Raw genomic sequence first — 20,171 nt, forward strand, 5'->3', positions numbered from 1 at the left:
AATGCAGACTTTGCAAAGAAGCTGACGAAACTGTTGATCACATACTCAGCTGCTGTAAAAAAATCGCGCAGACTGATTATAAATTGCGGCACAATTCAGTAGCACAAATGATCCATTGGAATTTGTGCAAAAATTATAATATTAAAACAGCAACAAACTGGTGGGAACATCAGCCTGAAAAAGTCACCGAAAATCAGATGGTCAAGATCTTGTGGGATTTCCGTATACAAACCGACAAAATACTGGGGCATAATACACCAGACATCACACTGGTTGAGAAAAATAAGGTCACAATCATAGACATCGCAATACCAGGTGATAGCAGGGTCGCCGAGAAGGAACATGAAAAAATTGCAAGATACCAGGACTTAAAAATCGAAATTCAACGACTATGGCACAAACCAGCAGTGGTAATTCCAGTGGTAATTGGCACACTGGGTGCTATTCCAAAAGCACTGGAATTACATTTAAAACAGTTAAAAATTGACAAAATCACCATCAGTCAAATGCAAAAAGCCGCACTGCTTGGATCTGCACGCATATTACGAAAATACGTTACGACGTCCTAGGCCCCTGGGTGGGGCCCGACTAGTAACCAATGCCAAATCCGGCGAAACAACTGGCCGCCGTGATAGAATTGTATAATAATAATAATAATAATAATAATAATAATAATAATAATAATAATAATAATAATAATAATAATAATTGGCACAAACCAGCAGTGATAATTCCAGTGGTAATTGGCACACTGGGTGCTATTCCAAAAGCACTGGAATTACATTTAAAACAGTTAAAAATTGACAAAATCACCATCAGTCAAATGCAAAAAGCCGCACTACTTGGATCTGCACGCATATTACGAAAATACGTTACGACGTCCTAGGCCCCTGGGTGGGGCCCGACTAGTAACCAATGCCAAATCCGGCGAAACAACTGGCCGCCGTGATAGAATTGTATAATAATAATAATAATAATAATAATAATAATAATAATAATAATAATAATAATAATAATAATAATAATAATAATAATAATAATTGGCACAAACCAGCAGTGATAATTCCAGTGGTAATTGGCACACTGGGTGCTATTCCAAAAGCACTGGAATTACATTTAAAACAGTTAAAAATTGACAAAATCACCATCAGTCAAATGCAAAAAGCCGCACTGCTTGGATCTGCACGCATATTACGAAAATACGTTACGACGTCCTAGGCCCCTGGGTGGGGCCTGACTAGTAACCAATGCCAAATCCGGCGAAACAACTGGCCGCTGTGATACAATTGTATAATAATAATAATAATAATAATAATAATAATAATAATAATAATAATAATAATAATAATAATAATAATAATAATTACATCCTTTACTGAAAAGGCGATGAAACAATGGAGAACTGAGTTGGCAGTAGGGAATGAGATCTACGGAATGGTTAATATCAAGCGAGGAATTTTCCAGGGTGATTCACTTTCACCTCTTCTCTTCATCATCGCAATGATCCCACTATCAGTAATCTTTAAAAAAAATGAAATTAGGCTACCAAACAGCCAAAGAAGCTGAAAAAATTTCGCATTTACTATATATGGATGATTTGAAACTCTATGGAAAGTCAGAAATAGAAATCCAATCATTGACAAACACAGTCCGAGTATTCAGCACCGATATTTCAATGCAGTTTGGCATGGAAAAATGCGCCACTGTATCCATAAAAAGAGGCAAAATCACTGCATGTGAGGGAATTGAAATGCCCAATGGCCAACTAATTAAATGCAGTGAAAATGAAGCCTACAAATACTTAGGCATTCTACAGTTGGATAATATCAAGCATGGAGAAGTAAAAACTATTGTCAGGCGAGAGTACACCAACAGAGTTAGGAAAATTTTAAAATCTAAATTGAATGGTGGAAATACAATCAAGGCCATAAATACTTGGGCAATACCAGTTATAAGATACACAGCTGGTATAGTTAACTGGACACAAGCTGATTTGGACCTTTTGGACCGAAAAACCAGGAAACTAATGACAATGCACTACAGTTTACATCCACGTGGTGATACTGATAGACTATATCTGCCCCGAAAATCAGGTGGCAGAGGATTATTACAAGTGAAGCAAACAGTTGAAGAAGAAAAACATGGACTGGCTGATTATTTAAAAGAAAATCAAGAACATCTATTAATCGAAGTAAAGAACAAAAATCTACTGAAGGCCCAACAGACGAAACAAGAATACCGAAAAGATGTGATAAAATCAAGAATGGAGAGTTGGCAGAACAAAGCACTGCATGGCCAATTTCTGGAAAAAATAAAAGATAAAGTGGACAGTGAACAAACTTGGTTATGGTTAACAACAGGTACATTAAAGAAAGAAACAGAGTCACTAATCCTGGCTGCGCAAGAACAAGCTATCCGCACAAATGCCATTAAGGCCAAAATCGAAAAATCCTCTGATGATGCCAAATGCAGACTTTGCAAAGAAGCTGATGAAACTGTTGATCACATACTCAGCTGCTGTAAAAAAATCGCGCAGACTGATTATAAATTGCGGCACAATTCAGTAGCGCAAATGATCCATTGGAATTTATGCAAAAATTATAATATCAAAACAGCAAAAAACTGGTGGGAACATCAGCCTGAAAAAGTCACCGAAAATCAGATGGTCAAGATCTTGTGGGATTTCCGTATACAAACTGACAAAATACTGGCGCATAATACACCAGACATCACACTGGTTGAGAAAAATAAGGTCACAATCATAGACATTGCAATACCAGGTGATAGCAGGGTCGCCGAGAAGGAACATGAAAAAATCGCAAGATACCAGGACTTAAAAATCGAAATTCAACGACTATGGCACAAACCAGCAGTGGTAATTCCAGTGGTAATTGGCACACTGGGTGCTATTCCAAAAGCACTGGAATTACATTTAAAACAGTTAAAAATTGACAAAATCACCATCAGTCAAATGCAAAAAGCCGCCCTGCTTGGATCTGCACGCATATTACGAAAATATGTTACGACGTCCTAGGCCCCTGGGTGGGGCCCGACTAGTAACCAATGCCAAATCCGGCGAAACAACTGGCCGCTGTGATACAATTGAATAATAATAATAATAATAATAATAATAATAATATTGCTTGGCCCCAAAATTACTTGGTCAGCCTCTGTAACTGAAGAAGTTGTCTCTCCCAGCTGTGGATCCAGTGCTAAACTCTTGTTTGGTTTTCTCTCCTAGTATTTTTGAGTACACTTAGTTGAGTTAAAATTATTTTAATTATTTTTAATTTGTAATTCCGCTTGTTCTGCTCTTAAATTATTGCTGTGTCTACTTCTTCAGTTCCTCTTATCTAAGTGAAGTACACTGACCCCAAAATGGAATGCAAAGGATAGCTTCATAGCAGAACCAGCTCCCTGGCAAATGGTTGACACCTCTGTTGTTGGATGTCTTTCCACAGATGTGGGCAGCCATTGATCAGGAAAATTCTATTTCCATTTCTTTACTGAGCAGGGGTTGGATTGTGTGTCCTGAAGAGTCCCTTTCAATTCTAGGATCGTTTAACTTTTTCTTGCTGAGATATGATATATGCAGTTGTGTAAGATTAATTCTATTTTAAGACTATCACCACAAAACACACTCACTTTTCTTTTTTTCCTTTTTTTAAGTCTGCAGGCAAGCTTTGATCAGGTAATACCTTTCAAGAGCATGTGGCAAAGTTGATTAAGCTTCAGATTAAATTTTCATTATTAGGGAGAGAAATTGGAATGAAGTAGATCTCGATTTAAACAATCAAGGCTGAGGTCCCACTCTCCGCAGACAGCAGCTCAGAGTCACTTTTCTAAAGTAGCTCAGCTTTTAATGCAAAGCAGGATATTATTTCTGGTTAATCATTCCAACAATCCTCTTTCTCCAAATTATTTCCAGGACCTTTGACCTGAAATAAAGGGAAAGGGAAAGAAGCAGAACAAAAGAGAGCAGGGATGCCAGCCTATAATAATATTCTTAGAGAATATCTGGTTTCTGAAATTGTCCTTGTAGGAGAACAGTTTCCATTTTAATAACAGCAAAATCTGGCACCATTAAATATAGACAGTAACTTTGCAGAGCAGTTTAAACAAGAAATGACGAATGTTAGAATATCAGTGATGGGTTGATAGATGCAGAGGGATAGATCTTCAAACAGGAGAGCAACTGAAGGCATTTCTTGATGGTCCTCCATGCCTTGGAAAGTTCCACCATTTGATCTTAGATCCAAGACAAATAACAAGAATCAAAGAGTTGGAAGGGACCTTAGAGATCTTCTAGTCCAATCCCCTGCTCAAGCAGGAAATCCTATATATCATTTCAGACAAACGGCTGTTCAATCTCTTCTCCAGTGATGGAGCATCCACAATTTCTGAAGGCAAGCTGTTCCGTTGGTTGATTGCTATCATGATTAGGAAATGTTTCCGAAGAGAAGGCGTGGGAGGAGTAACACGTGGGTATTACCAAAGCCTTCTTGCCTATTGGAGACTGAGGTATTAATCTTTTGGAGCCACACCTCCGTACCTCCTCCTACTCTCCCAGATTACCTCAGTCTGAAGCCTGAAAAGGAGTGTTTTTCCTTCTCTCCCTTCTCTTCGAAGACTTAGAGTTTTTTTCCCTCATATTTGCATCAGCGATCTCTAGCTACAAAGGATTCCGACAAAGACCTTGCCTTTCTCCTCACCTCTCCTCCGCTGTGCTCCGCACCGCTGGAAAAGCCTCGTTGCAAACCAGTGTGTGCGCGTGCGCCCCATGCGACCAACTGGTCGCATAAGAGAGGGCAAAGAAGCCTCTGCCTTGCACGATCGATCCAGGCAAAGCCCAGGCCTGTGGGAGGCAGAAGAGGACCTGTGAGGCTTGGGGACTTCCAGGAGCTTCCCCCTACGATCTCCAGCAGCAGGAGGATCGGCCCGGTCGCCATTTTGAAAAGACCACGTGGTCGAGCACGTGATCGGAGCTTCCCTACGGAGGCCCAAAGTGCTCAGAAGGCTCCAGCAAGCCGGAAGAGGCTTCTTCTAGGCTCCACCCCTCCAGTGATCCGGGGGATAATCCAGAGCTGGGCCTGCCGGCAACTGCTTCAGAAGATCAGCAAAGGGCTTAAGGAGCAGATCCAGCCCCTGAGAGCAGAATCCGACCTTGCAGCCGGCTATAGGAGGAGGAGGTGGTGTGCATCTAACCGTGAGTAATGGCAGAGGCGACCAGGAGCAAGGGCACCAGGCCCAAGGCCCCAGGGGGTGAGGATCCCGGCGAGGGAACTTCCAGAGGTTTTTCCCCAGCACCCAGGGGGAGATCCCCACTGAGGAGGGATAAGGCCAGGGCCCCCAAACAGGCAGCCCCCAGGAAGGAGGCCAGAAACACCAGGGCCTCGGCCAGGGAATTCAGGGCGACCATCAGCCCTTCCCCTTCCAGGTCTCGTTCCCCTCTCAGGGCCCCAGCCCGGGTGGAGGCCCTGGGCAGCATCTCCAGCCTCTCCAGGGGGCTCCTTTAGAAGGCATAGCTCTTTATCGCCCCCCCCTTTCGCCTGCTCCCCCAGCGGACTCCAGGGCGGATCCCTTTGGGCGCAGAACCACCAGCCCAACCAGGCCTCGCCTGGCTCCCCTTTCTCCGGAGCCCAGGGAATATTCCCAGCCCCCAGAACTACAGCCTGCCTTACCTGACTTAACCAACAGTTTCCAGGACATGCTAGCCAGGGCTCTGGCCCAGGTAATGGCTTCTAGCTTAGGTCAGCAACCTCAAGGTTCCAGGAGCAGGGCCCCACAGGATCCCCCTAGGATCCAGCAGGAGCACCCCAGCACAGCAGCAGCCAGGGAAACCAGGTCCCCCTCCCCCTCCACAGCCAGCTGACCTAGAGGAAGGAGAATTGAAGGAGGTGGGATTCTCAGATGATGAGGATCCCCAGGCAGAGGATGATTCCACCGTTGCAGGGCTTTTCCCCCCTTCCTTATTCAGTTCCTTACTTCGCAAGGCTGCAGCCACAGCCGATCTGGATCCCCTCCCGGATCCCAAACCGGCAGCGGAACCATCGGACAAGGGTAAGAGCAAGAAGAAAAAGGGACCCTTCCATAGACCCCCCGTGGTTAAGGAAGAGATCCCCACGCCTGAGATGTTCATGGAAGTGCTTAAATCGCAGTGGGTAAAACCAGGGTCCTTCCCTACCCCAGGTGGAAATGAAAGAAAGTTTTATAATCTTAATCAGACTTTTGCCCAGGCTCTCCAGATACCGGAGGTGGACAACCCAGTGGCCACTCTGGCTTCATCCTCAACAGTGGTTGCAGGAGACACTGCCAATTGCCTCAAACCCGAGGACAAGAAGGCAGACATTGTCCTGCGCAAAACCTTTCAAGCTATCACCTGGGCTATCAGGGCGGCTGCCTCCGCCTCTTTCTTTAACAGGTCCACAGTCCTATGGTTGGAGCAGCTGAGGGACAGGACTCCGGCCTCTGATGTGCGCCTGCTACAAGACATATCCAAGATGCTGGCGGCAACGCAGTTCTCAGCAGACGCCACGCTGGATGCGGTAAAGTATGCAGCCCGAGTTATGTCTTCCTCAGTTGCTTCTAGGTGCATGCTCTGGCTACGTCACTGGCAGGCAGAATCCCGGATGAAGTGGCACCTAACGGGCACAGACTACACCGGGGAGAAGCTATTCGGGACGGCACTGGACCCTCTCCTCGTAGAGGATAAGAACAAGCGGAAGGTGCTCCCAACAACAACTAGGCGATCGGACTTCCGCCACGCGCCATACCCCAGGAGGACCCCGTACCGACCACCCGACGGGGACAACCAGAATCAGAGGTACCAGACCCCTAGATTCCACAGGCAAGGGGATAGACAGTTCCAGAGGGACAGATTCAGGGGCCAGCAGCAGGGCAAGCGGCCCTTCCGAGGGGGAGGCGGTCGCCCCTTCCGCAGATTCAGGTAATCCGGGCCCGGATTTCCCCATCGGCGGTCGTCTCTCCCTGTTTGCGGATGCCTGGGAATGGGTCACCTCGGATGAGTGGGTTCTCCAGTCTGTAAGGCTCGGGCTACACCTGGAGTTTCGTTCTCTTCCCCCCAGCAGATTTCGCACTTTCGCCCCCTCCAGGGACCCGGCCAAGCGGGCCCTTAAGGCCAAAGCCATTAAACATCTACTTGACATCAGGGCCATTGAAAGAGTCCCAGAAGGGGAGGAGGGATCCGGGTTCTACTCGAACCTCTTCTTAGTCCCTAAGAGCTCAGGGGGATGGAGGGCCATCCTGGACCTTAAGCTCCTGAATTCCAGGGTGGTATACCGCAAATTTAAAATGGCCTCCCTAAAATCCATTCTGGAGGGCATTCGACCGGGCGACTTCCTTGCCTCTATCGACCTCACAGAGGCATACTTACACATCAGGATCGCCCCGGAACACCGTAAATTCCTCAGGTTCTCACATGAGGGGCAACATTTCCAATACAGGGCCCTTCCCTTTGGGCTGGCTTCAGCCCCCAGGACTTTCACCAAGATCCTGGCGGCAGCAGCTGGTCACCTACGCTCCCTCCCAGTCCGTCTGTTTCGTTATTTGGATGACATCCTCGTCTTAGCCAGGTCTCCCGGCTTGGCTGAACGAGACCTGAAAATCACCATAGACACCCTGAGGGCCCTGGGGTTCTCCATCAACTTGGAGAAGAGCCACCTGGTCCCTTCCACCAGGCTCCTTCACCTAGGGTCCATTATCGATTCGGTAGCTGAGGAGGTCTTCCTGTCCCAAGATCGCAAGGACAGCATCGTTAAGATGATTCTTGAGGTTTGCAAGTTACACTCTGTCCCTGTAGTTCTTCTTTCCAGGCTCCTGGGGAAGTTCATCTCGTGCATAGGAATCGTACCGTGGGCCCGGCTGCACGCCAGGGAGCTCCAGTGGTTCCTGCTACCTCACCAGAGAGTCGGGACGAGCGATGCTACCTTCAGGATCAGAGTAACCCCCCAGGTACGACTATCCCTCCGTTGGTGGCTCTCCCCAGCACTGAACAGAGGATGCCTCTTCAGAGAACCGACGAGGAGGATCCTCACCACAGACGCAAGTCTCTTCGGCTGGGGGGCCCACCTGGAGAATCAGATCGCCCAGGGCCGCTGGACCCCATCAGATCTGCGAAACAACATCAACTGACTGGAGCTCAGAGCCATCTATCTGGCTCTTCGACACTTCAAGGACTCGGTAGCTGGTCAACACATCCTGGTTCTGACCGACAACGTAGCGGCCAAGGCGCACGTAAACCGACAGGGCGGCACCCACTCCAGGGCCCTTTGCGACGAGGCCCTGCGGTTGGGGAACTGGGCAGAGAGGCACCTTCAGTCCATAAAAGCCGAACACATCTCCGGAATGGACAACCATCAAGCAGACTGGCTCAGCAGGGAGATGGTGGACAACGGAGAGTGGCAGCTCCATCCCTCGATCTTCCGTCAGATCTGCGAGAGGTTCGGTCATCCGACGGTGGACCTCTTCGCGACCCCGCAGAACGCCCAGCTGCCAGAGTTCGTTTCGAGGTTTCCGACCAGGGGAGCCATGGACACGGACGCCCTTCGTTGCAAATGGCCACCAGGTCTTCTTTATGCCTTTCCCCCCCTTCCCCTCATTCCCGGGGTCCTGAGGAGGGTCGTGGTGGAGGGAGCGGAGATGATAATGGTGGCTCCCTTCTGGCCTCGTCGCCCCTGGTTGGCAGACCTCGTGGATCTGTGCACAGCTCCCCATTGGAGGATCCCAGCGGGGGTGCTGGCCCTCCACCAGGGGTCTCTGGAACATCCAAACCCGGAGTGGCTTCATCTGACCGCCTGGCGATTGAGCGGGAACAATTAAGGGAGGCTCAATATTCCGAAAAGGTCATCAGAACTGTGGAGGCATCCAGGAGACAGTCCACCACGCGCATCTACAACGCGTCTTGGGTGGCCTTTGCAGACTGGTGCTGAGCTAAGGGTCTCCGTCCAGCTGCCGCCTCGGTTCCACAGGTCCTGGACTTCCTCCAGGAGGGACACGAAAAGGGTCTAGCCACTAGCACGCTCAGGAGACAAGTCTCCGCCCTATCCACGGTCCTAGGAGGGGTAAATGCTCCTCCCTTGTCCCAACATCCGTTCCTAAAGCGCTTCCTCAAAGGGGCGGCGAATCTGAAACCCTCAATGGTCCATCGATTCCCCATCTGGGACCTTCCTACGGTCCTTCAGGCCCTCACCGAAGCCCCGTTTGAGCCCCTGAGAGAGGTCTCTTTTCAGCTCCTAACCCTCAAGGTTGTTTTCCTGGTCGCCATCACCTCGGCCAGGAGAGTTTCCGAAATCAACGCCCTCTCCAGTAGGGTGGATCTCTGCACCTTCTTAGATAACCGGGTCATCCTCAGACTCGACCCTGCTTTCATGCCCAAGGTTAATTCCCCCTTTCACAGGGCTCTCGAGATTATTCTCCCGGACTTCTGTCCTCACCCCTCAGGTGACAGGGAGAAATCCTGGCACAAGCTGGATGTCAGGAGAGCCTTGCGCATATATCTGAAGCGCACGGCCCCCTTTAGGTGCTCGGAGGCTCTGTTCGTGTCTTATCAGCCTTCCTCCCGGGGAGCCAAGGTCTCCCCGGCCACCATCAGTAGATGGATTAGGGCGGCCATCTCACAGGCCTACAGGGCCCAAGGACTCCCGGTCCCTGAGGGCATCACGGCTCATTCCACTAGAAGTGCAGCCACTTCTGCAGCCTGGTCCACCCAGGCCCCCATAGAGGAGATTTGCCGGGCGGCCGCCTGGGCTTCTCCTTCTCCCTTCATTAAACACTACAGACTGGACGCCTTCGCCTCCGCGGAGGCTGCCTTCGGCAGGAGGGTCCTGCAGGGGGTTCTGGACTCCCCGGGGGGCTCAGGCCCAACGAATCCCTCCCAGGACATCTAGCTTTGGTATGTCCCACGTGTTACTCCTCCCACGCCTTCTCTTCGGAAACTGGCAGTTGGACTTACCTGAACTGCATGTTTCGTAGAGTGGCGTGGGAGGAGTCACTTCCCTCCCGTTCTGGGCGCCCTGCGCCTAGGGGGGCCTGAGCGAGTCCAGGTTCAGCCTTAGCAATTAGGAAGGATATGTGTTGGCTGTTTGTCCTTCCTTTTTCAGTGTCTGCTATGATACATCGGTAATCTGGGAGAGTAGGAGGAGGTACAGAGGTGTGGCTCCAAAAGATTAATACCTCAGTCTCCAATAGGCAAGAAGGCTTTGGTAATACCCACGTGTTATTCCTCCCACGCCACTCTACGAAACATGCAGTTCAGGTAAGTCCAACTGCCATTCTCCTTAGTTCTATGTTGTTTTGTTCTTGATTTGTTTCCATTTATTGTTTCTTTTTTAGCCTTATGGTGCTTTTGAAAATAGATTAACCCCGCCCCTTCTTTGTAGCAGCCCCTCAAATATTCTAACACTGCTATCATGCCACCCTGAGTCCTTATTTACAATAGACATTTTACTTTTATGTTATTTAGAAAATTTATATAACCATCTACTCATTCACAGAGACTCTAGGCAGTTTACAAAGAATAAACAGCTTACAAACATACCCAATTTCTGCAAAGCTGCATTGTTTTAACTTTAGCTCTCTAATCATTTTTGTTACTCTTTGTACTCTTTCCATAGTATCTACATCTTTTTTATATTGTGGCTTGCTAAAATATAAAATATAACTCTGGCTTGCTAAAAATCGCTTTCAGCAGCAATCACAGCCTCTCCCCTAAGCAGTTCATACAGCTGAAGCAGCAGCTACACCCACTTCTTCCTTGCCACTCCATTGTAAGCCATGTTCTCTAATATGCTGATACATTTGGTTGGTGCTGCCACAGCTGATTAAGATGCTAGCAGATCTGCTTATCTCAAATGAAGGGTTGGGTTGGAATTCAGGCATCCATCAGATGCGGCTGGTTTTTGAGAGGGCTGGTTCAGCTGTTGGCATTAAAAGTATCGCCCCAAAGATGATACAAGAAAAGTGCACCCCAAAGTTTTGAATTCTAAATTGATTCGGAAATGTATTATTTAAATAGCACATATGTCGGTCTGATGGGGATAAACTGTAGAAATGACACATAAATATGATTTGCATTCTCTTTTTTAATTTAATCTATTTTATTCCATTTTTATATATGGTTTTATTAATGTTTGTATTTTATATTCTGTATTCTGATTATGGCCTATTGACTGATCAAAAATAAAGTTACAGGTATTATTTAAATAGTATTTTTAAGGAAAGAAAACATAGAATTTTGATCTATACACTTCCCTTCTTCTTTAACCCTTTCTAATTCTCCAGCCCATAAATAATTAGTTCTGTCTTTTCTTCTTCCAACAAAAAATTCATGTAAGTTTTGTAGTCTTTCAAAAAAGTCTTTATCTTTTCTATCTTTATCTATCCAAGCTTAATCAACTTTACCACAAAATGGTAAGGTTGGCATTTCTGTGTGGTGCATCAAGTTTACAATTCAATCTTCTACTGTGGGTATAATTTAAATAGCATTTAGGTGTGCAATATAGGAAATAATTGTAAAACAATAAGATGTAAAGAGGTGCAGAGAAGAGCAACAAAGATGATTAGGGGCCTTGTGGCTAAAACGTACGAAGAACGGTGGCCGAAATTTAGTATGCCTAGTCTAGTGAAAAGAAGGACCCAGGGAGACATGATGACAGTCTTCCAATATTTGAGGGGCTCCTGCAGAGACAAGGGGCTCTACCTATTTTCCAAAGCACAAGAAAGCAAGACAAGAAACAATGGATGGAAACTAATCAAGGAGAGAAACAACCTAGAACTAAGGAGAATTTTTTTAATGGTGAGAACAATTGGACCTCCCCTGAAGCTCCACCAGACATGGTCAAGAGTGATTGATGATAAAAATGTCTTTTGAACAACATCAGGTGGTCTAGAAGCTCCCTGGAAGCTCCGTCATCATTGCATTAAAAACTCCACAGAATCTTGCTTCAGTCCATGTTCTCCTTGCCTTGATCATAAAACTCCCCCCCTCCTTCTCCTACTGCTTCTCCTTCCTTCCTTCCTTCCTTTGGCTCCTCCTCCTCTTTCTTCTTCTTTCCCCTTCTTCTCTCTCCTCCTTTTCTCTCCTGACTCTTTCCTTAAAGATATGATTAACTCGGTTGACTGCATGTTCAGCCAACTGGACTCACCTAGATCAGGGGAACATCTGCTGTACCCCTATGTCAGCTGCTCAAATAACTTTACCTTTTAAAATTCTTTAAAAAATAAGTAGCACCAGCTGTTCCAAATGAATCTCTGTTTAAGTAAACTTCTATAAAATTAGTCTTGGCTGAAGTCTCCGCTGTGCAACTGGCTATTAAATTGTGGTGATGTTTGCTCAGTTTCTATTTCTAATTTCTATTGCAAACATTTCATATTTCAATCTGACACTTCTCTTAACAGTGTCCTTTTTTTTTCATATGTGACAAAAAAATATGACCAGAAACTTCAACTCCTTCCTGCTTGAGGAATTCTGAGTTCAACACCAGGAAGCCAAAGATTTATTTATGACTTCTTTCGTAAAACACTGCTTTGGTTCACTTCTCATTAAATTGGCTATTTAAATTTCAAAGGACAATGATGTGATGGATCCTTCATAATACCAAGGTTTATACTAGTGATCAGCTGTCTTCTGAACCATGTGCCTAATTTATAGCATGCAACCTTTTTGTTGTGTCACTGAAGCTATTCAGAAATTACTTTGTTTTCCAGTTGCCTTTTGAAAAAGCACCTTTGAGACTTACTTTCCTTCTATACCCCTAATGTGGAACCAGGAGAAAACATCCCTTGTAGGAAGGCTACATTTCACATTTCAGCAAAAGTCTTAGGAACATTTGTTTGAAGTGCGATTCTGCCTCTGCACTCACTGAATCAGAGGAAGTTGCAATTCTTGGGCATCCTTTTCTGATTTGCCCTTAGCCATTGGGTTTGATGGGAATTGTAGTCAACAAATGTGGAAAATGCTAGGTTGAGTAGAGCATAGGGCGTCAGCTCACAGGTCTGTGCAACCTGGTGGTGCAGATAAATATAAGAGCAGGAAGTGAAGGCCCTCAAGGTAAAGAATTCTTAGGGAAAAAATAAAAGGAGAATAGAAGGAATGTGTGTTAGCTAAGGAAAGTTGAAAGTAGGTTTGGCTTGCTAATCTACAAACTGTCGACCATTCCACTCAGTCATCTAGCAAAGAGAGACTCCTGGCCATTTGTTTTTGCCAAAAGTATAACTTTACTGATGCTTAAGTGGGTACAGAAATAGCATAAGCTGAATCTGAGGTTTTTGCATGCAAACAATACCAAGCCCCACCCTGGCCATCCCCCAGATATCTGTCAATGTCCAATTAGGTGCTTGTATATCAGGTTCATGGTTACCAGCTCTGCAAATCAATAATTGACCTTGGCTGGCTGAAGTTTTTCACAAGGCGGAATTGGGCTTCTACCACTCCCCATATCTTCCTTGCATTTGAATCCTTCCCTCCCCCTGACCCCACCCCAGCCCAATATCAGGCTGCCGGTTCCTGACAGGACAGGTGCAGCCATTACATTCTGCTTGACTGGTGGTCTCCATCATTCTTTTTGCCCACATTGCCCAGCATAGACAGAAGACCCGAGATACTTATCTTATTTATTTGACGTATTTCTATTTTTAGTAGCTCTATCGAGTAGGGAGGTAAAAAGACTGAAACTCTCTTCGCCTGCTTAAAACTGCAATGGAAACGTTGTCTGAGCTTCTGTGGTGCCTGTTTGCTAATTGTTTGGGGAGAACGTAGCCCTGGCAAGTGGATTTCTAAAGTTCTTGCTGGGTTTCAGAGAAAAACTACCAGTCAGTCTTCATCTACAAGAGATCTTAGGGGCTGCTAGAGTTCCATCTCATTCCACAGACTTCAACATAAAAGTCGAGGAGTTTCAACGATGCTCAAGAAGAGTTGAAATCCTAGCCAACTTAATGGCTTATTTGTGTCAGAAGCATCACAATTAAAATAAGCCATACTTTACAAGATCAAATTTAAAATATAAAACACAAGATTGAAGTATGTATAATTAAACAAATCTTCCCCAGAAACTAACAATATTATGTTCTGTCTTACTGTCATGAGGTCCTCAAGTGTGCACTGATCGGGACACAAAGGGCAGGTATACATACATATGTGTTGTTGTCTGCATGTCACCACAATCACAAAAGGCAGAAGCCACTGGATATCTCCATTTGTTCAGAGTGTCTGTAGATCTTCTTGTTCCTTGTGGGCAGTCTAATCAACGATTTCCATACTTCCCGGCTTTCGTCTAAACCAGGTGGCAGCTCCTCCATTGGCTCCATCCAGGGTTGGTTCTTTCCAGCCATCTTAATGAATAGCCTCTGCATTCCAGCGATTGTGCTCACTTCTCCCGAGGAAATGAAATCAGAGTTTTAAACATATCAATAGCAGTAGACTTATATACCGCTTCATAGGCCTTTCAGGCCTCTCTAAGCGGTTTACAGAGAGTCAGCATATTGCCCCCAGCAATCTGGGTCCTCATTTTACCCACCTCGGAAGGATGGAAGGCTGAGTCAACCCTGAGCCGGTGAGATTTGAACCGCTGACCTGCTGATCTAGCAGTAGCCTGCAGTGCTGCATTTAACCACTGCGCCACCTTGGCTCTAGGCGAGACGGGTGTGAATGGCAATGTTTGTTTTCCTGCAGGATCTGATAAGAAGAGACATCTTGTACTACAAAGGACGGATTGATATGGACCGCTATGAAGTTTTGGATATTGAAGACGGACGGGATGATGACTTCAATGTGAGCATGAAGAATGCTTTTAAGCTACATAATAAGGAGACTGAGGAAATGCATTTGTTTTTTGCCAAGAAGCTGGAAGAGAAATTGAGGTGGCTCAGAGCTTTCCGTGAGGAGCGAAAGATGGTGCAAGAAGATGAGAAGATAGGTAAGACAGGAAGTTCTAAGCAGGTGGGTCTTAGAGCTCAGGAATAGGATTTGTATCTCACACAACATCTGCCAGGACTCCCTGTATAAACAGGGCCTGGCATCCTCCCCTCAGTGGGATTGGGGGTTCCACGTCAAACAGTAGATCAGATCGTGACTGGCCCGGTAGCTGATTTTTAAAAAAAAATATAAATGATGCGGCGTTTCAATGGTTAGATGGCCTAGGCAGTGGTATTTGAACATAGATCTTTTTAACATTTATATTTTATTGTGCTTTACTAATCTAGGGGAAATGTTAACATGCGTTGCCACTCCATGCATGATATGCTATATGATAAATAAATAAATAAATAAATAAACAAATAATAAACAAATAAATAAATATTAGGAATCTTTCTTCCCTCCAAGTCCAGCTACTGAATGCTGGCCTCCTGTTGCCCCATTAGTCCATTGGCTTCCAAACCCATCTGGAAAAAGAAGAGCCAACAGGTTGCACTATCCCTTCCTTATTATCCATTCTTGCAATGTGGAACTGCAAACATGTGTTTTTCCTTGCATGATGGCAAGAGCACTTAGATGTATATACTACCCCATAGTGCTTTACAATCTTAGCATATTGTCCTCAGTAATCTGGGTCCTCATTTTACCAATCTTGGAAGGGTGAAAGGCTGAGTCAACCTTCAGCTGGTCAGGATCAAACTCCAGGCTGTGGGCAGAGTTAGCCTGCAATAGGACTTAGACACAAACTGTTTCACAGTGCTTTGCAGCCCAATTTGGGTCCTCATTTTATCGACCTCGGAAAGACAGAAGTCTGAGTCAACCTTGAGCCTGTCGGGATCAAACTCCTGGTAGTGGGCAGAACGCACCTGCAATACTACATTCTAACCACCACGGCTCCTCATATAGAAAAGGCCACTTTTGTTTCCCAATCTGTCTTTCTTCCCATAGAAAGCCCTGGACTCCAGTCAAGGGAGCTTGTGCTGCCTTCAAAGGAGCAGCAGGGCTGACTGTAAGAGAAAGTGGAGCAAAGTGGCTTTGAAGAGAGTATCAAACTTTTGCTTGATGCCCTTCAAAGGATGAGAAGGTATTGTCTTTTTAATTTCCCAATGTAGATCTTCAAGATCTGACAGGGCTCCCCAAATTCCCAGACATCCCGCTACACTAATGGGAAATCTTAAGAGTTTAGCCCCAACTAGTCTAAAGGAGCCAGTGGTTGGAAGCAGCCGTCATGTGGCTGGCAAGCACTTCAGAAGATGGAACTTGTTCAAGGAGTGGGCACACATCAAACTGACTGACTGGATGGAAGAACAGTTCCATTGGTTTGCATTTTCATAAAATGTATCCACTTTGCAATTTCCAAACCAGGACATGAACTTGTGATATCTCGTGTTGTTTGACGAAGGAGAATGTGCTCTATAAATTATGAAGAAGGGCGAGTTGATGAAATGAGAGGGTGGTGTTCTTGCACTTATGTACTAATGGCCAACTTCAATTATGCACAACAGCACACAAAGCAAAAGTTTGCCTAGGAAGCATATAGATACTAAAAAGCAGTGCCCAGAAAGGGCGGGGGGACAACATCCAAACTGTGGCACAAAAGGTTTTATGTGAAAAAGGTTGATTTGCAAACAGTGTGGCTCTCTACAGATGTGCATATGGATCAAGGTACAGGGGAAGACTGCATAAAAAAATGTGTGTACAAGATGCACGGGGGAGGGGGTCTAGCATGAGGAATGAAAAGGGAGGAGGAGGGAGGAAGGGAGGCAGGGAAGGAGAAAACAGAGGCAGAGGGAAAAGAAAGAAGGAAGGAAGGAAGGAAGGAAGGAAGGAAGGAAGGAAGGAAGGAAGGAAGGAAGGAGAGAGAGAAATGGGGGCATAATCAGGCCTGTTTGATTAATCCCTCTCTTCAAGCCTTTGGGAAATCCAGGTGGAGAAGAGGGGCTATGTTTCTGCAGAGCATTCACTCTCCCCCCTCCTCTTCCCTCTCCAGGTTTTGAAATTTCTGAGAACCAGAAACGACAAGCAGCCATGACCGTAAGAAAAGTCAGTAAGCAGAAAGGTAATTCCCTCTGTGTATGGTGGGCAGTGAGTGGACAGCAGTTCCTCCCCCTGAGTGCCGCCTCCCTTTTCCTGTCCCGTCCTTTCTTCTGTGCCCCTTTCAGTACCTGCAGGTTATGATGGCAGTTGAGCCCAGAATTTCCATTGCTAAGCAACACTGTTGTCAAGCACGAAGGCCTGTGACCCCATTGTTTAGGGATGGCAGTCCCAGTCGCTATGGTAACCCAGAGACCCTGTGGGGCATTAAGAGAGGACCTCATGTGATCAAAGTTCCAGAGAAACAGGCCAGCGGGGGAGGGGGAGAATTGTGCCCAGGTGAGGGGGGGGGTCAGTGGGGGCTGGGGTATTCCTGAGTCATGTCTTAACCCAATATGTAGTTGAGACTTCAGTTCCCAAATGGCTGGGCGGAGGTTTTAGGAATGGTAGACCTGCTGCATGAGGGGCCCTTGGTGCTCTCTGAGCTCGGTGCTTGTCTTGCAGATGTTTCATTACCTAAATTAGGTAACATCATCCGCTCTAGTCAGTTATTCAACCCTAGTACTGATGAGGTTGCCTAGTTTGGGTAATGAAATGTCTGCAAGAAAACCAAGCTCAGAGAGCTCCTCCTCCCCCTTCTCAGCCTCCTTCTCCTTCCTCTTGGCAAACCCCCTCCCTTCTAGCACCGATGAGATTGCCTAGTTTGGGTAATGAAACATCTGCAAGAAAACAACCAAGCTCAGAGACCACCACCAACTCAATGATGTTGTGTGAAGATGTTGGACTAGGAGTAAGGAGACCCAACGCCATGGAATCCCTTGAGTGACTTTGGGCCAGTTCCCCTCACTTAGCCCGACAGCCTGCTGGGTGTAGTGGTGAAAGTGTTGGACTAAGAGAGGGACAAACTAAGCTTCTGGTCTCCCCTCAGCCATGAGGACCCTCTTTCAGCCCAGCCCACTTCCTAGACCTAGATATTTCGAGGGGAAATGGGAGGAGGGAGTCCTGTGCCCACTTTCCTGTCCCAAATGCAGGATATAAATCCAGAAGTAAATACACAGACTGAATTGTCTCCTGGACAATTGATTATTTTGTAAGAAACACAGGAGAAGAGATGCCAGATAAGTTGCTCGCCTCCTGCAGGGCAGGTGAAGCCATCAGAAGCAGCCTTACAGCAGAACAGATAATGGACAGCCAAGCTCAGCATTTGTGAAAATTGGACAATCACAATCGTCCCCCCCAAACTCCCAGCAAGAGATCAGGCAGTCACTTGATCCATTTTGATGGGGAAATCTACAAGCTTTGAAAGGCAAACAAAGCTGCATTCCATTAAATAACACTTCGGTTCTAATATCTGGCAAGGTTCCTATCAGCCATATCCCATCTAATTCTCTGTCTGTCTTTGTCTCTCTAGGTAGTTGGGCTACCAATTGGGACTAAATTCTTTCTGGTCTGATCAACAATGGATCAAATGGTGCTATAGCTTTGGCTCCTCTTCCTTGTGATCTGGCTGTGATAGGGTTTCCTGGTGCTCAGGATAAACGGATCGGGTCAAATGGCAGCAACATGTTTAGCCTTTTTTGGATTTGGGGAGTGGAGGTTGAAGGGCAATATTGGTACCTTAAAGTCTCTGTTTTACCTCTTAAGCCCCCTGAAACTTTCTGGTTTTGGATTGCTGGCTTCAAAGTATCACTTGCATGGCCTTCAAACGAAGACATTTGGTGTAAGATTAAAGGAAGGAATTAAAAAAGACCCAAAAGAATCTTCTGTATGAGAAGATGGTTCACATTCAGAAAAAGGTTCAGATTTTGCCTAACATAATTTAAATGGCTCAACACAATTCTGGTTGCTACAATACACTGAACTCCAGGCATAATGGATAGCCATCCTCTTGATCTTTGTTAATCTTGCCAGTGATAGGCTGGCTGAGATTGATGGTGGGGTTCCTGTCTTCTCAAGGGCATCAGATACTGTAAGTAAGGCTGTTTTACACCTTCATCTAGAGAAATATTGAGTACTTAATTGCATTTATCTGCTTAACTTCGCAATTCTCCCTGATTATCTTGATATCTCTGTGGACCCCTTGGAAAATGGTGGTGTCTTATTGAACTAGACTTCTTTGAATTTAAATTAATTGATTTCTCTCACCACCCTCTTCCCATCCCTTCCTTGTGCAGCCCTGGCTGTTTCTGAAGAATTGGAAATTGCCTTTCAGGAAACCATTCTTCTCATTTCCATTTTGGTGAATTCAAAAGTAGAAAGTTAAAGATTTTGGAATTGAAGTCATGAATAGGGAAATGATTAAGGACAAATCAAATATATGATGATGAGCAAAGATCAGCATATCAAAGAAAATAAAGCCAGAAAGAAAAATAATAATCCATGAATCACATTAGTCCAGACTGGCCAACTGTTGATGTGTTTTCACTGCAGCTGTAGAAATTTGGAAGCTTAAGGGTGTCTCTGTTATTCTGTCTGTCTTGGGAGACTTCACTGCAGGGGTAATACAGGTGGTCCTTGACTTACAATTCATCTAGTGACCATTCAAAGTTACAGCAGCACTGAAAAGAGTGACTTATGACCATTTTTCACATTTGTGACCCTTTCAGCACCCCCATGTCATGTGATCAAAATTCAGGTGCTTGGAAACTGACTCCTGTTTATGACGGTCATTGTGTCCTGGATCACGTGATCCCCTTTTGTGACCTTCTGACAAGCGAAGTCAATGAGGAAGCCAGATTCACTTAGCAACTGTGTTACTAACAACACCAGTGGTGATTCACTTAACAACTGTGGCAAGAAAAGTCATAAAATGGAGAAAACTCACTTAACAAATGTTTCACTTAGCAATCGAAACTTTGGGCTTTGTGGTCATAAGTCAAGGACGACCAGTATACCGTACAATCTTGCAATGCTTCCTCTTCTGGAGTTGCATGGCAAGGCAGATTCCCTAACTGGATTGTGGGTGAATCTCTGTTTCGTAGAGTCATAGGGTTGGAGGGAACTGTTGGAGGTCTGTGAGTCCAATTCTTTGCTCAAGGCAGGAGTCCTCATCCCTTCCCAGAAAAGATCTTTTCTTGAAGATATTTTCCAGTCCCACTGCTGCACTCTCTCAAAGGAGGAAGATCCGTCATTCTAGGTTAGGCTTTCTCAACATTGGAAGCCTGCGCCTGTATATAAATAACAGAAATATACAAATAATAAAATAAAT

General features: G+C 45.7%; 1 protein-coding gene across 5 annotated transcripts in view; it reads left to right on the top strand.

Annotated features, from left to right (window-relative positions):
* Positions 1-20,171, top strand: part of ARHGEF9 (Cdc42 guanine nucleotide exchange factor 9) — a 334,089-nt gene that overhangs the window by 310,357 nt on the left and 3,561 nt on the right. For all 5 annotated transcript variants that reach the window (XM_087728130.1, XM_087728131.1, XM_087728134.1 and 2 more), the window contains 2 exons: positions 14,687-14,930; positions 16,920-16,988. In XM_087728130.1, the coding sequence (XP_087584256.1) occupies positions 14,687-14,930; positions 16,920-16,988 (313 nt within the window). The remainder of the gene's footprint in view (positions 1-14,686; positions 14,931-16,919; positions 16,989-20,171) is intronic.

This window comes from Thamnophis sirtalis, unplaced genomic scaffold, assembly GCF_051295495.1.
Source record: "Thamnophis sirtalis isolate CommonGarterSnake01/CBP01778 unplaced genomic scaffold, rThaSir2_p1.2 scaffold_13, whole genome shotgun sequence".
In the NCBI taxonomy this organism is placed as follows: domain Eukaryota; kingdom Metazoa; phylum Chordata; class Lepidosauria; order Squamata; family Natricidae; genus Thamnophis; species Thamnophis sirtalis.